The following is a 16,008-nucleotide window of genomic DNA, read 5'->3' on the forward strand; positions in this document are numbered from 1 at the left end:
AAATGGCGTCAATGATTAGTCGAGTAGACTACATTAAGAATGTTGGCAAATAATGTGGCGGTCCAAGCTCCTTTTAAAGGAGCTGCTTCTTTTGGCTCAATTCACTAAAAAGAGTCTCTTTTGGCTCCCATATTTTTTGTTTCTTTAATTGATTTATTACCACAATTAAGATTTTGCCACAATTTGCCATAGATACAGTTTTTAGAGGTGTCATCAACTCATCAGCGAAAAGTATTAATACGAATTCGATTGTCTACATTTTCGCTCATAAAACCTAAGCTTTAATTCGTAACAGTAATAAAAATACTCTTCTCGATATTCAATTCTGTCATGAAATTCATTGGCCGGCCTAGCTAGCGCGCTAGCATTAGCTGCTCATTAGTCATTAAATGAAAGTGGCATTTACTCCGAATATTCTTACCGCTGGATCGCTGAGGTTCATATCTGACCTTCACGACGTCCCCAAATGGATATAGAAAGCAATAATATCCGCAATGGCGACCAGTTTAAGATGACAAAAATGGACCTAAAAGTCAACACCCGCTCCAAAATGGCGCCTGTGAATTATGCAGAGTCGACTTCGAATTCAGTAAAACTGTCGGCAAGGAACTTGTAGTCCTAAATATCCATCCATCAACCACAAATTAAATTAAAGAGGCCATTGTAGACAGAAAACATCAATGAAATCCCAACTATGTGTCATTTCAACTACATTCAGTGTAAACGATTCATTGGCTGTGTTTACGTTTTAAAACTGAAATAGATATATTGTTATACAATCGCAGAGATTACCAGGTGTTATGTAGCACATCTAGTAGAGAAAAGGCCTTAATTTGTGCAAAAGAAGAAAATATAGTCATTTATAATATATGTATTTTCCCACACAATTACATTTTTGTATGTACAATATGAGAAATGTTACTATATTTTGATCATTTACCGGGCTAATGAAATAAATAGTGTTTATTAGACTGAATTAACACTGTGTTCTTCAACCTTTAGCTAGCAGGCCCCTTGAGGTCCCAGACTCTAATTTGAAAATTCCTCGTGTGTACAGCCGATTGACAAATGTAACTTCGTACAATGTCCACTAGGTGGCACCCTGCCCCTTCTCAGGTACAATGACAGCAGGTGTGGTTGAGAACACAACACAACAGGCTTTAAAAGACAAATCTTTTATTTGTACTCACACATGTGCAGTCACTTTTACTGTGAATTGGTGTATTTTCTTTGTTGAAACCTGCCCTCTGCTTCCTCTTTCTGCCCTGAAACACACAGACACACACACACATATATATATACATATTTATATACATATATGAGGAAAACTTCATTTAAGCTGAAAAAATCATCTTCACTGTTGAACATGAGCATGGTGGACTTACATAGTTTTCTGTGCAGGACCAGTTTGGGTACAACTGGCTGTGTATAACCTTTTCTGCATCAGCTAGGCGGTAATACTTTTCCTGCTCCTGCTCAGAGAGCGACCTCCACTGTGGACACATAAGAACACATTTTTGTGACTCAACAACACTGTCAGTCTTTTTCACATCCATGTATATATGAATATGCTGTGCCTCAATTGCTTGATCCCAGTTTTATGATGACGGTACAGTATAATGCAGGGTTTCTTATGGTTTGGTACCCTATGTAAAATGAAAAGACTGCCATAATGATATCATCTAATTTTTGTGGCATCACATGAGAAACTCAAAGATTAAATGATTAAATGATTTCTAGTGGTTGTTTTCCTACATAGATCATGACTTTGCATGGAAATTTGGATTGTCAAGAGACTTCTAGGCACTTTGCCTTGATAAATAAAAGTACATTCATGATTGAATAAACATTGTGCTTATTAAATAATAAATGACAACACAAGTTATTGGGTAAACGTTCTTTAGTATTGCAACCTGAGTCAGATCAAACTAACAGCTTTAATCTCTGTAAAATAGTAAAATAAACATCACATGATCTTAGGTTGTGCATCCAGAACATTGACAAGATTCCACCTTGGTGATTATATTCAGAAAAAGAAAGACTTGGAAAAAACTCAGAGTCTGATGAGGATTCTGCTTCCCCATAAACGTATCGTCTTCTCCTTTTACCCCCAGTCAACCACATGTCAAATGATAGGCTGGCATCAAAAGCATGAAAGGAAGGTCCCTCAATGGCAAGGAAAAGAAGCCTTCTCAGCATCTCTGTGGTGAGTGAAGCCCTCCAGTCAGACTTGACTCTCTTCATGAAGGAGAAGCCTCCCTCACAGACTGAAGTTGAGAGAGGCGGAACAAGGATGATCTCTACTAGGATGGAGATGTTTAGAAAGCGATCCTTGTGCACAGAAAATAATTCCTTCCACACAACTTTCATCCCCTGATGCCTTGCTTGTATCCGGAGCAAATCGTTTTTAAGATCAATCCATTCATGGTACCTCAACTGGTTGACATCACATCCCAGATTTTGTAGCAAGCCATTGAAATGGTCACACAGACTCTCAATTTCGTGATCTCCAAAAGTAGCCAACTGCTGGCGATCCATGACTAGGGTAGGGTAGACCGCAGGGTCTAATACCTCTGCATGTTGTCAATGTCATCCATGCGACTGGAGATGTGTGCTCTCACACTGTCAATAATAGCCGCCTTGATGTCATGAAAGTGGTTGTGGACATCATAATGTTGGAGTTGTACTCCTTCAAACTTTCCATCCTGATTTACAGATTCCAGAACCTTTTGCACATATTCTCCTGGTCTATGCTGGAGAGCGATCAAAGACAGGAGAGCATTTTCTGTACACTGGAGTGCCATGGACAGCGTCAAGTCATCCTTCTGATATTGTTGGCTTAGAATGGATAGCACCTCCAGAACATCTGACAGAAAGTGGCAGAAATAAACTCCTTTGTAGTTCCTGAGCAATTGCAATACTGAGTTAGCTCGTCCAATGCCATCTGCTGTGGTTGTCCGTCCCTGGACAATATGTTCAAAGTGGGCTACCAGTGGTTTATAACTTGCCAGCAAGATCTTGAGTGCCTTATGATGGTGAGGCATCCACCTTGTGCCATCCAAGTTGGAGGGTTTTGGCATACTGTGATCCATTGCTGCAGCTATAAGCTTGATTTCTCTGAGTTGTTTTGGGGAGAAGTGGTACTGTTTATGAATGAGGACGTCCTTGACCTTCTTGAACATCTCATTGTCTTTTATAGCTCTGAGGACAGCCAACTCAAGCCTACGCACTACACAAGGAATTGGGATGAGCCAAGGTATGTCTGCCTTCAGCAAAGCTGCAAGACCATTTCTGCACCCAATCATCACAGCAGCTCCATCTGAAAAGCCCAAAGCCCACCAGCTTGTCTTTCCAGTCCATCAAGTTGTATATCTGTCAAAAGCCCCTTCAATTGACTGCAGGATACCTTGGGCATTCCCATTGTTCTGTCAAGGCGGGACGTGGGAAGGAGGACCCAAAGGCAGAGTTGGCAGGCACTACACGAGGGTGAAGGTCGGTACACAGGAAGTCAGTCCAATAAGGCAAAGGTATCCGAGAGCGGCAGGCAGGAGGAGAGGTCAAAAAGCAGGCAAGGGTCGAAAAGCAGGCGAGGTGATAACAAGGAGTGCTAGGACGAGACATGCATGTACAACAAACTTGCACCAGACAGGAGGAATCAAAGATTTCAAAGATGAAGGGTATGAATCTTCGGCAAGCATTATCTGAGGTGGAATGTTTGGGGATGTCCAGTCCGTTCTTCTTCTGAAGATCAGCAGATGTTGATACTCAACGAAAGGTTTTTCTTTCTGAGCAACATAGCAAGCATTGTTAAAGAGCTTCATAATCTTTTCTTTCCTTTCAAGATGACATTGACGTACTGCATCTACCATTGGCCCCTCATCACAGTGGTTCTGCACCCAGTCACGATCAATACATTTCAGATGGGCTTTGTTTGTGGCATGTGATAGAAGAGTGCCAATACGAAATGTTGAACAACCCTCGTACATGACAGAAGACTTGTCTGCCGTTTCCTTGAAGCGTTTACAAACTGTACAAGACATTTCGTTGCTTTCTGATGAATAATCCAGCCATGGAAAGTCCTTTAGCCAATGCTGCTGAAATTTCCTTTTTCTCTTTTTTTCATATTTCTGAGAAGAGCTGGAACTCTTGCTGGTACTGGCACATGGCTCAGCCTCTGAATATGTGGATTGAACATCATCACTGACTTTAACTTTGTCTCCTCCACATCTAAACTGGTCAGATCGGTTGTCTTCGTTTTGGATGCAGTGTCATCTGTCTTCTTTACAGGAGCTTCATCTTTTTCTTGGCAGATGGTTTCCTTGTCTTGATCTGTAAAGATACGTCACCTTTATAAGCCCAGGCTGATATTAAATTAATTATCATTTATCAGTGTTTAATATATTTAGAATCAATATATGCTGATAATTCATCAGATAATAGTACTGACGCAATGTATTTGGAGGAATGTCTGAAAAATAGTGTAGCTGTATATGAACATGGCATACCATACTACCTTACACGTCATAGTCGTAGTAAGCAGTGATATTTATAAGTTGTGCACCACAATGAAACATTATTGAATAGACACATTTGTGTACTAGTAAAGTGTTTTTAATCCAGACAAAAATGCTCAATGGTCAAACAATAATTTGTGAAGCAAAGGTGAGAAAAATACACAGAGAAATGGAAGCGCTAGATTTTGTAGCTTGTGCAAACTCAGCACTTGGTATTGGATCTAATGGGTGGTGTTTCATTGTGACCACTTCAAATTGTCACAGCAATGTGATTCACTCACCTGTGCCATCATTTGATTTGCTGCCGCTAATAAAATACTTGTTTAGGAGGCACTGCTTCATCACTTTTTGCTCTTTTCCTTCACAAGTTGTTGAAGAATTAGACTATGTTGGCAGGGACGCCATGATAGATGTTTTCCTAGTCAAACCATCGCTGATTGGTTGATCGCCAACAAGAACGGGTGTGGGTAAAACGCAGACTGTGGACTCGGGACCGCGGTCTAAATAAACGATTCTGATTGGTCCATTTCAAGATTTGCAAGGATTAGTTTGTTTTAACTTGCTCCGGTACATCGTTATTGTTGAGCCCTGTTAAGGTTAGCATTTGTAATCAATAGCTTTTTCCAAATACTTACTTTGATGTGGAGACATTTGTGAAGCCAGGTATTTCTGTATGAGTCAGCGTTGTCCAGTCTGGCAGTATCTTTGGCTGTTCTTGATGAGTCAGCATTGTATCGTCTGGCTGTTGTACAAGGCGCTGCTGGGGACACAAAAAACATTAGGTCGCAGCTCTCATTGTGTCTGTGGCACATTTTACACATTACTCTTAAAATGCATGTATGTGTTCCTGTGAAGACTGAGATGGACTTAATAATAAAAGTGCTGATATCCAACCTGAGGACATCTGCTCAATTTAGTCAACTTGGATTTCCCCCAATGAAACCTGCTACAGGATGTCTACCTTGCTTATTTTTGACCAGGATATTTTTTTCCTACCAGACACAGTTTATACTCGACCGACTTTCTCATGGTAAGTAATATATATGTTACCTCCCTAAACTAGACTTGAAATACACAGTTATAATTTTACTGCTCACTGCCAAATGGTCTCGACCTGAAACACATGAAAGAGCAGGAACAGTTGGTCGTCTCGCCAACACAGCAACAACCAACAACCAAAACGCAACGCCCCCCTGTGGCGCCACTGTGCAACAGCACCGAGCAGCGAAAGTGCCCTACTTTCAACCAGCATTTACAGGAAGATGTAATGAAAACCCCTTTGTTTTTGTTTTTTTCACACCTTTACTCATCGGCGAAAATGATTAATGCGAATATAATTGTCTACATTTTCGCTCACAACACTTAATGCTGTTGCTGTACCTTCTGTACAGCATACGGTACAAGTCACATGACGGGATATCGTTGTAACGGTTCATGGGGAAAAAAGTCGGTAATGGTCAACATGAAAAATGTCTTTGTAACGGTCAACAGGATAAAAGAACAATTTGCCATAGATACAGTTTTTAGAGGCGTCATCAACTCATCAGCGAAAATTATTAATACGAATTCGATTGTCTACATTTTCGCTCATAAAACCTAAGCTTTAATTCGTGACAGTAATAAAAATACTCTTCTCGATATTCAATTCTTTCATAAAATTCATGAGCCGGCCTAGCTAGCGCGCTAGCATTAGCTGCTCATTAGTCATTAAATGAAAGTGGCATTTACTCCGAATATTCTTACCGCTGGATCGCTGAGGTTCATATCTGACCTTCACGACGTCCCCAACTGGATATAGAAAGCAATAATATCCGCAATGGCGACCAGTTTAAGATGACAAAAATGGACCTAAAAGTCAACACCCGCTCCAAAATGGCGCCTGTGAATTATGCAGAGTCGACTTCGAATTCAGTAAAACTGTCGGCAAGGAACTTGTAGTCCTAAATATCCATCCATCAACCACAAATTAAATTAAAGAGGCCATTGTAGACAGAAAACATCAATGAAATCCCAACTATGTGTCATTTCAACTACATTCAGTGTAAACGATTCATTGGCTGTGTTTACGTTTTAAAACTGAAATAGATATATTGTTATACAATCGCAGAGATTACCAGGTGTTATGTAGCACATCTAGTAGAGAAAAGGCCTTAATTTGTGCAAAAGAAGAAAATATAGTCATTTATAATATATGTATTTTCCCACACAATTACATTTTTGTATGTACAATATGAGAAATGTTACTATATTTTGATCATTTACCGGGCTAATGAAATAAATAGTGTTTATTAGACTGAATTAACACTGTGTTCTTCAACCTTTAGCTAGCAGGCCCCTTGAGGTCCCAGACTCTAATTTGAAAATGCCTCGTGTGTACAGCTGATTGACAAATGTAACTTCGTACAATGTCCACTAGGTGGCACCCTGCCCCTTCTCAGGTACAATGACAGCAGGTGTGGTTGAGAACACAACACAACAGGCTTTAAAAGACAAATCTTTTATTTGTACTCACACATGTGCAGTCACTTTTACTGTGAATTGGTTTATTTTCTTTACCTGCCCTCTGCTTCCTCTTTCTGCCCTGAAACACACACAGATGCACATATATATACATATTTATATACATATATGAGGAAAACGTCATTTAAGATGAAAAAATCATCTTCACTGTTGAACATGAGCATGGTGGACTTACATAGTTTTCTGTGCAGGACCAGTTTGGGTACAACTGGCTGTGTATAACCTTTTCTGCATCAGCTAGGCGGTAATACTTTTCCTGCTCCTGCTCAGAGAGCGACCTCCACTGTGGACACATAAGAACACATTTTTGTCACTCAACAACACTGTCAGTCTTTTTCACATCCATGTATATATGAATATGCTGTGCCTCAATTGCTTAGTCAACGTGAGCTTAGTGCTGGGTGATATGGACCAAAAACTCATATCGCGCCATAAGACCAGGCGCTGTAACCGATATAGTGTGAACACTCACCATGTGACCCAGGACTTTATTGGCCTCAGCACAGCCACTGATATTGAACTGAGCCATCACCTTCAGCCTCTGCTCCTTCCTGAACAACATGAAGGCGTTTGGTGGCTTTTTAATGTAGGCCTTATCTCCGTTCTCCTGGACATCACGTTTCCTTTTTCTGCAGAAACAAACAAGAACTAAGTAAAGATTAAAAAAGCAACTGGAAGTTAAATGAATGATTATGGTTCGCATTTGTAATCAATAGCTTTTTCCAAATACTTACTTTGATGTGGAGACGTTTGTGAAGCCAGGTATTTCTGTATGAGTCAGCGTTGTACAGTCCAGCAGTATCTTTGGCTGTTCTTGATGAGTCAGCATTGTATCGTCTGGCTGTTGTACAAGGCGCTGCTGGGGACACAAAAAACATTAGGTCGCATTTGTGTGTTCACATGTATGTGTTCCTGTGAAGACTGAGATGGACTTAATAATAAAAGTGCTGATATCCAACCTGAGGACATCTGCTCAACACAGTGTCTGCCTGGTTGGAGCAGTCGCTCCAGTCGCTCTCCTGGCTCCCTGACGACACGTTGGCCAGTGGCAGGTCGTCCAAGTCGATGGATGTGGAGGGTGGTGAATAAGTTATATGGTTGCCCAGGTAACCTATGTCATTTTCTGTCAAGGAGGTGAACAGAGGCAGGTCGTCTGGGTCGATGGATGGAGGGGGTTGTGAATGGCACTGATGGTAGTCCAGGTCGCCATAAATCCCCTCTATGGGCTCCAGGAGTGGCATGAGGAGCTCGGACCACTTGAACTCCTCTCCAGCAGCCTCTTTCATTGGTTTCATGCTGGTGCAAAGATGGAGATTGCTGTAACACACAAGGACCAGAAATAAAACACAAGTATAACCTCCAAAGTTGTATATAAGGCCCAAAATTCAATGTACTACCATCAGTACTAGTACTAGTGGAAAGAAGCACGCTTAATGATTATGTATTTATCTATGCAGTCAAGTAATTTATAATAACAAATGATATATTTCACAATGGTCACACGGTTTGCTTTACATAAACAAGCATTTGACATCTTTTGATATATAAATCTTCTCATATTCAAAATTCTGTGACTACAGTAACTCACCAAATGTTGTACCGAAATGTCGAAAGATCAAGCTCACTTTGCTGGAAGGCTTTTATATTTGCTTCAAACAATTCTGATTGGTGGAATCAGCATACGGTACAAGTCACATGACGGGATATCGTTGTAACGGTTCATGGGGAAAAAAGTCGGTAATGGTCAACATGAAAAATGTCTTTGTAACGGTCAATAGGATAAAAGAACAAGTTGCCATAGCAACATTTTTTTAACTGTCATCAACTCATCAGCAAAAATTATTAATACGAATATGATTGTCTACATTTTCGCTCATAAAACCTAAGCTTTAATTCGTAACAGTAATAAAAATACTCTTCTCGATATTCAATTCTGTCATGAAATTCATTGGCCGGCCTAGCTAGCGCGCTAGCATTAGCTGCTCATTAGTCATTAAATGAAAGTGGCATTTACTCCGAATATTCTTACCGCTGGATCGCTGAGGTTCATATCTGACCTTCACGACGTCCCCAAATGGATATAGAAAGCAATAATATCCGCAATGGCGACCAGTTTAAGATGACAAAAATGGACCTAAAAGTCAACACCCGCTCCAAAATGGCGCCTGTGAATTATGCAGAGTCGACTTCGAATTCAGTAAAACTGTCGGCAAGGAACTTGTAGTCCTAAATATCCATCCATCAACCACAAATTAAATTAAAGAGGCCATTGTAGACAGAAAACATCAATGAAATCCCAACTATGTGTCATTTCAACTACATCCAGTGTAAACGATTCATCGGCTGTGTTTACGTTTTAAAACTGAAATAGATATATTGTTATACAATCGTAGAGATTACCAGGTGTTATGTAGCACATCTAGTAGAGAAAAGGCCTTAATTTGTGCAAAAGAAGAAAATAGTCATTTATAATATATGTATTTTCCCCAATAATGTATTTTCCCATACAATAATGACATTTTTCTATGTACAATATGAAAAATGTTATTATATTGTGATCATTTATCAGGATAATGAAATAAATTTTGTTTATTAGAGTGAATTAACACTGTTCTTAGGTGATGAGGTCTTCTGCACAAGATATAAGACATCGTATTGCAGGTAAACACAGCACTACCTATTATGTAAGGCAAGTTATGTTTCAAATTCTTTCTTTGGAATGTTGTCGTTTGAAAGTATTAAGTAAACAAGTTGCAGTTGGATTTAAAATAATAAAATTTGACTTACCCCACTTTTTACATCATCTTTCTGGTATACAGTAGGTTTCACATACAGAAGCCAAGGAAGCTCTCTAAAAGCACTGGAAAGTACTGGAATTCAATGCAAAGTTGTGATACATAGGACAAGATTAAAAAGAAACTGCAACAATAAAAATGACAGCAAACAGTAATAGGCTGTTGTATAAAATGTATTTTGCGTCAAATAACATTTGAATATTTTAGCAGATATGGTTTTCAACATTTAAATGTCCCCTCTGTGTTGCGTTTACATCTGGCTGTGAGTCCAAGAATTGAACCTTCTTCCAACCTCGATCCACTTTATTCTGGAGAGCACACTGCGCCTGCATTGTGCTGTTGCACATGTCGCCACATGTTGCAGCAGCAGCAACAGATCAGCCGCAAAGCTGGGACCTGACAGCTGTGCAAAGGGGCATCTCCTAGCAGCTGGGGCTGCCTTAGTTGTTGTTTTGACGGGTCACCTTGCTTTCACCATACTTGGAAGATCTGTTGATCTCAGTCTGTCCAATCATCCAACGAACTCCTACTGAAGCTGCAAAAAAAACCAAACAAACAAAAAAACATTTATTGTATGTTAAATTTTTTTACTACTAAGTATCTACTACTACTAGAGATACTTCCACTATGTTACAATTTCTAACATGCGCATCATGTCAAACCATGCCATACTGTTTTGATGGCGGACGGCAGAATAGTGTAGTGTCCCCACTACGTGTGACGCTCTTTTAACTTTGTATATGTATGTATCGCCAACTACCAAAACATCTCTAGTCCTCCTCAGAATGACAATTCCCCATTGTGAGGAGATGGCCGCGAGATGCATTCATGAACAATCCAAAAAAACAAATATTGTCTTAGTTATCCATATATTCATTCATTCATTTTCTACCACTTGTCCTCACGAGGGCCACAGGGAGTGCTGGAGCCTATCCCAGCTGTCTACGGGCGAGAGGCGGGGTACACCCTGGACTGGGCACATATAGACAAACAACCATTCACACTCACATTCATACCTATGGACAATTTGGAGTGGCCAATTAACCTAGCATGTTTTTGGAATGTGGGAGGAAACCGGAGTACCCGGAGAAAACCCACGCATGCACGGGGAGAACATGCAAACTCCACACAGAGACGGTCGAGGGTGGAATCGACCTCGGGTCTCCTAGCTGTGAGGCCTGCGTGCCAACCACTCGTCCACCGTGCAACCTTATCCGTATATGTGTAGTCTAAATTAACAGAAAGACAAAGAAATACAATAAGTGGATATTATTATTTTCATGTATGAAATGCACTTGTATGATTGACGGTTCTCCATTTTTACTTTCCGTAGTTTATTTATTTAGCTTATGACTTGGTGTGTTGCAAATGGTGATTAATCATGATTGATTAAGTTATGATTAGATATGAGTAATTTATTAATTTCCACATCACTTTTTGGGTGTATTTGTCCGCTTATACGTTGTTTAAAAAGTCAAAGCAAAGCAAATCATTTGATGCCTTAAGCCTGAAGGTCTTCTGTGATATGATATTGTGATATGATATTGTGATATGATATTGTAGGGTAATCTTATTGGTTCCACTGTACTGTATGCAAATGCTAAAACATGTTTATGTCTGAATGCTGAAAACACTGAGAGGGACTATTAAAAAGGAAATGTAACTTACATTACCAGATGTCATATCTGCTGCTTTATGACAAAAAGAAGAGCAGGTTAAACACAGGGAGGGTCCGTTAACCCTTTAACAGCGGGGTCACATCCCTCAGGATGTTTTTTAAGCATGAGACCAACCTGCAGTGCATAAAGCCACTGAGACCAAGATGGTTGTGACCGATCCTGAGGACACGAGCTGCAGGAGGAACAGGCCCAGTGGGTACAGGAGCAGGCAGGACCAGAACATCCAGTTGATCAATGACCAGGGGCGACGTGGAGGGCTCAGTGTGGGACCTGGGTACCGCCCTGTCTGCATGTAGCCCTCTTGAAAACTGTCCTGCACATACATACAGCACAGGACATGCGTGTACAGTATACACGCTTACATGAGCCACTCCTTCATGACATTTGAAGGCAGCAAAGCTGAGTCTATAGTTGGCGTTGGAGTGTTTCAGTGTGTTTCAGAAGTTACTGCCTTTGACGGTTTTGTAAAGCTCATGAAAAGACAATTCCACCTATGCCGTTTATATGTTAGTGAGTGTTTGATGCAGCTGGGTGCAGAATATCAAACAACTTTTGTATAATATTTATATATGTGTCTAATATTTATCTATGAAAAGTATGTGGGGCTAATGTGAGCTGGATATTTAAGTTGAGCTACTGTATTAGCACTGATGTAGTCCACACGTGTTGAAAAGAATTAGCATCCACTGTGAGCTGGATTAGTTACTAGTTGTATACAAATGGGAAGGAATCACAGGGTGACACGATGTAATACACAAGGAACACCTACATGTGGCGCTGTAAAAAGACACGCAGACTGAACTATGTGACTATCACAGAAGAAAGAGCAAAGAAGGCTGCCGTCTTCCGCTTTCCAAGGCTCATCTAGACCTACGACAAAGTGGAATTACTTCTGTAATGTAATTTTGGAGAAAATGACAACAATATATCAGAAGAATGTAGACTAGGGTGAGTTATGTCTGGTGAAATATTCAACAAATGCAAGTCTCGGTTGCCATCCATGCTTGAGACTTGATGCCAAACCCTAACGAGGAGATGCTCCTGATTCTTCTATTAAATACAACAACATACTACATTTCTAAAGGAACTCCTCACCTTTTCCTGGTAGAGTTTGTGGAGCCAATCAGCACATTCAGATTCATCTTCTGGGATGAGATCCAGTGGAATTCTCCTGCAAGTAGGAAGATGTTAAACTGGATATCTCATATAGGATGGTGGCAACACTGTTGGAAGTAAACAGTAAAAAGCAGTACCTTACATATAAGTCTGCATGGTATTTCTTCCCATGAAGTATTCCCAGCAGGGTTGGTGTTTCATTGTTTCTGAAATTAAGTGTGGAGTCGTACACAGCTGCAACTATGTGGAACAAGACACACAATGGCGTCAACTGTGCGTTCATCTGACTTGCAGATGAACTAACACACTGTAACTGCTGAGGCGTGATGGGGAAAGATACTCACCAGCTCCTCTGAGGTTTTGAACAGTCATCCAGAAGCCTTTGGTTCTTGGTAAAATATGATACTTTAGCTTGGGCAAACCTTTTCTCTCCGCCACCTGCATGCTGATTTGGTGCTTCTTTGGTGTGAAGCGTGTTCCTTCACAGTGAAGCAAAAACTATCACCAGAAAATGAATCAATCAATAGCTATATCATAAGATGTTCTCGGCGATAAACACTTCATTCTTACCCAATAGTTTTCAGGGTAATCCCTCAACTTCTGAAGACTCATGGCCACCGTCTTTCTGTCCTCTTCCCACTTCCTCTTGCAGAAAACGATCTCCAGGAAATACCACATCCAACCAATAATCGGAACATAAGCCAACTCCTTTTTGGCAAGAACTTTGGAACTCTAAAAAAATGCAGCAGCATATGTATCACTGAAGCCCCCTAAAAAAACCCTCTAACAACGCTGAATGGTTTGATATACAGTAAAGTCTCGTTATATCGATATTCTTGGGAGTCGGAAAAAATACCGATATAACCGGACTATCCATATATCCGATCCTGCGCCAAACTGCATTAAAAGTGGGCAATAATGCACTCGACATTGTTCTATAGTATAGAACAATGTCGAGCAGCTTAAATCAATCTTTGCTTAAGGATTTCAATACCAAAAAAGAACACGGCGAACGGCTGCTTCCAGTCAACTTTATTTTTCACACTTCGCACTTCCTGGTTCACAGGTCATGCTCAACCCGCCCCACATAGCTGGCCAAACACATGCCACGATGAAAAACAGTGATTATTGCAAGCGATAAAAAGATATCTGAATACAACACAATTAAATACATGTATTTGTACGCTTGTGTCTTCGTTGGAATAGGTGTGTATGCTATGTCAGTTGGTTCTTCTGTTGCAGGCATGTGTTTGGCCAGCTATGTGGGGCGGGTTGAGCATGACCTGTGAACCAGGAAGTGCGGGAATCAGTGTGCTGTGCTCTGGTGGTGGAAGTGTGAAAAATAAAGTTGACTGGAAGCAGCCGTTCGCCGTGTTCTTTTTTGGTATTGAAATCCTTAAGCAAAGATTGATTTAAGCTGCTTTTGTATCGATATAAGCAGACCAAATTGGCTGGCGGGAGATGAAAAGGGCATCGTAGTAACCGGATTATCATAATAACTGGGTATCGTACTAATTATATCATAAAAGACTAGAAATTTGCCGGGAAATGAAAATAGTATCGTAATAAGTAGTACTTCGTTATAACCGATATCGATATAACAAGACTTTACTGTAGTATGTGCTGTGCTCATGCATTAACATGTACACCGATGATAACATGTAATAGTTGCAGTATCGTGCTGTATTTTGATGATTGAAAACACTACAGAAACGTATTTTCTCGGCACATTGATACACATATTTATGCTAGTTCTGCCAACAACAACAGCAGCAGCAGCAGCAACACTTACAATATAAAATATTAAAAATATATAATTTAAACAAAACATATTAATTAGCACTATTAATATTTTGGACAAACCGTGATAGAGTGATGGCATGAAATACAAAGTGGCGAGGGATTACAGTATATCTGAGTGGGATGCGAAGTAGGGGCGCCCCTATGTGTTTTAGATTCTCTATTATCTAGCAGGGAACCCCATGCAGTAAAAAAAGGCTTGACAGTAGACGGTAGCTTACCCCAAGAACACCAAATCTCTCGCAGAAGGTCCAGCCACACAGGAAGTCAATCTCAAAACAGTGGTTGAGAACCACAATTGCATTTTCCTTTCCGTACAGAGGGAAACTCTTTGGGTCAGTGTAAAGCGTGCATTCGGTCCCAGACCACCACTCCAACGCAGCCACCATCTCTAGAGATCAAGGTGACATTTATGAGGCTGCATGAAGTATAGCAAACGCGTCATTGCCCCGGTTAATGCGTGTACTTACGGCTGGAGATGCAGTAGGCCAACCTGCAGTTGACCTTACGGGCCAGCTGTCTGCTGACCAGCCAAAGAGGCAAAGTGCATAGCTGAAGCAGGTTGACGATGAGGCCGCTGACCAGGAACACGTAGCAGATGATCAGGTGGATCAAGAAGTGGCCTTTCAGCAGCTGCACCAGGCTCATTGTTCTGGAATATTTGCACATGCATAAAGTACACAACACTGGTACTATTGTACATATCACCCTCAGCCCTTGTGATGTTTTTATTTCATGATCAGTTTCTCAATGGAGTGTTCAGTTGGAGGCAGTATGAACTTTTATGTTTGCGCTTGACTCAAGTCATAACACTAAAAAAACAAAAAACAAAACACTGAAACTTTGCCTGACCCGTGTTGAACTGAATGGGTCTGATTGCAATAACTTGATATGCAAGTTAAGTCAACACCACTTCTGGTAATCATTAAAAACAGTAATGCAGCAGAATAGCAGAAAGCATTCAAGCAAAGAACACGACCGCAAATACAACAAAAGTACAATTTTGACAGCAGAACTGAAATGAAAACGTAAAATGCTTTGTTGTTACTCACCGGGAATAAACGACCTTTTTGTGAACGAGAAGACAGCTTTCAGCCTCATAAAGCGGAGGTAGGGACAAACAATCCGTTTTAAATGTGCATTGTACCCGAATATCCTGCTCTTCTGCTCTTTATTCTGTGTGTCGGACGTAGGCGTGAGTACACTTGGTCTCTGACTGTCAGTCCCAAGGTTGCTTTTCTACCACACCCATCTCAGAACCACGCTTGCAAAGCCAGATGGGTACGACTCAGTGACAGCCGCGCTTCCTCCTCCAAACGTCTGCCTGCAAAGAAACAAACACAGCCATAATCAGCCATAATACTGTACTTAGACAGAACTCTATTAAAGATGTGTAGTGGTGTTGTTCATTAGACATATATCAACATATTTGCAGAAATAATGTCAACTTTGTAACCGGACTGTGAGGAAGAGAAACCTCTTGATTTTGTAGTCTTTAGCAGTGGCGTCTATTAGGTAACAGGAAAGGCATGTTGACGAATGCAATGGAGCGCATGCGCATTGATTTCAATAGCGCTAACAAAT

General features: G+C 40.6%; 3 protein-coding genes across 9 annotated transcripts; all 3 read right to left on the bottom strand.

Annotated features, from left to right (window-relative positions):
* Window positions 1–1,918: 1,918 nt before the first annotated feature.
* LOC144894502 (zinc finger protein 862-like) lies at window positions 1,919–6,681 on the bottom strand. The gene is made up of 5 exons (XM_078787430.1): window positions 6,258–6,681; window positions 5,150–5,274; window positions 2,624–4,329; window positions 2,043–2,540; window positions 1,919–1,944 (listed from the first exon to the last, which is right to left on the bottom strand). Exons 3-5 carry the CDS (start codon window positions 3,303–3,305, stop codon window positions 1,919–1,921), a joined length of 1,206 nt encoding a protein of 401 aa, XP_078643556.1. The 5' UTR covers window positions 3,306–4,329; window positions 5,150–5,274; window positions 6,258–6,681.
* On the bottom strand, window positions 4,282–9,347 carry LOC131108291 (uncharacterized). Its single transcript, XM_078787431.1, has 7 exons — window positions 7,994–9,347; window positions 7,769–7,893; window positions 7,507–7,663; window positions 7,210–7,317; window positions 7,071–7,095; window positions 5,150–5,274; window positions 4,282–4,329 (listed from the first exon to the last, which is right to left on the bottom strand). The coding sequence occupies exons 1-7, from the start codon at window positions 8,327–8,329 to the stop codon at window positions 4,282–4,284; spliced, it is 924 nt and encodes a 307-aa protein (XP_078643557.1). The 5' UTR covers window positions 8,330–9,347.
* A 199-nt stretch (window positions 9,348–9,546) lies between these two features.
* agpat4 (1-acylglycerol-3-phosphate O-acyltransferase 4 (lysophosphatidic acid acyltransferase, delta)) lies at window positions 9,547–15,956 on the bottom strand. Of its 7 annotated transcripts, none has more exons than XM_078787267.1 (10): window positions 15,477–15,956; window positions 14,895–15,076; window positions 14,646–14,815; window positions 13,195–13,356; window positions 12,969–13,122; window positions 12,762–12,864; window positions 12,604–12,679; window positions 11,623–11,816; window positions 11,498–11,517; window positions 9,547–10,364 (listed from the first exon to the last, which is right to left on the bottom strand). In XM_078787267.1, the coding sequence occupies exons 2-9, from the start codon at window positions 15,070–15,072 to the stop codon at window positions 11,499–11,501; spliced, it is 1,056 nt and encodes a 351-aa protein (XP_078643393.1). In that variant the 5' UTR covers window positions 15,073–15,076; window positions 15,477–15,956; the 3' UTR covers window positions 9,547–10,364; window position 11,498. The 7 variants fall into 7 exon arrangements, with proteins under 7 accessions (XP_078643393.1, XP_078643392.1, XP_078643391.1 ...); XM_078787266.1 differs by having other exon boundaries at window positions 11,498–11,520; XM_078787265.1 differs by having other exon boundaries at window positions 11,623–11,821; window positions 15,477–15,954.
* Window positions 15,957–16,008: the final 52 nt, after the last annotated feature.

Source organism: Doryrhamphus excisus, linkage group LG20 (assembly GCF_037039965.1).
Source record: "Doryrhamphus excisus strain RoL-2023G ecotype Guam linkage group LG20, RoL_Dexc_Guam_v1.1, whole genome shotgun sequence".
Lineage (NCBI taxonomy): Eukaryota > Metazoa > Chordata > Actinopteri > Syngnathiformes > Syngnathidae > Doryrhamphus > Doryrhamphus excisus.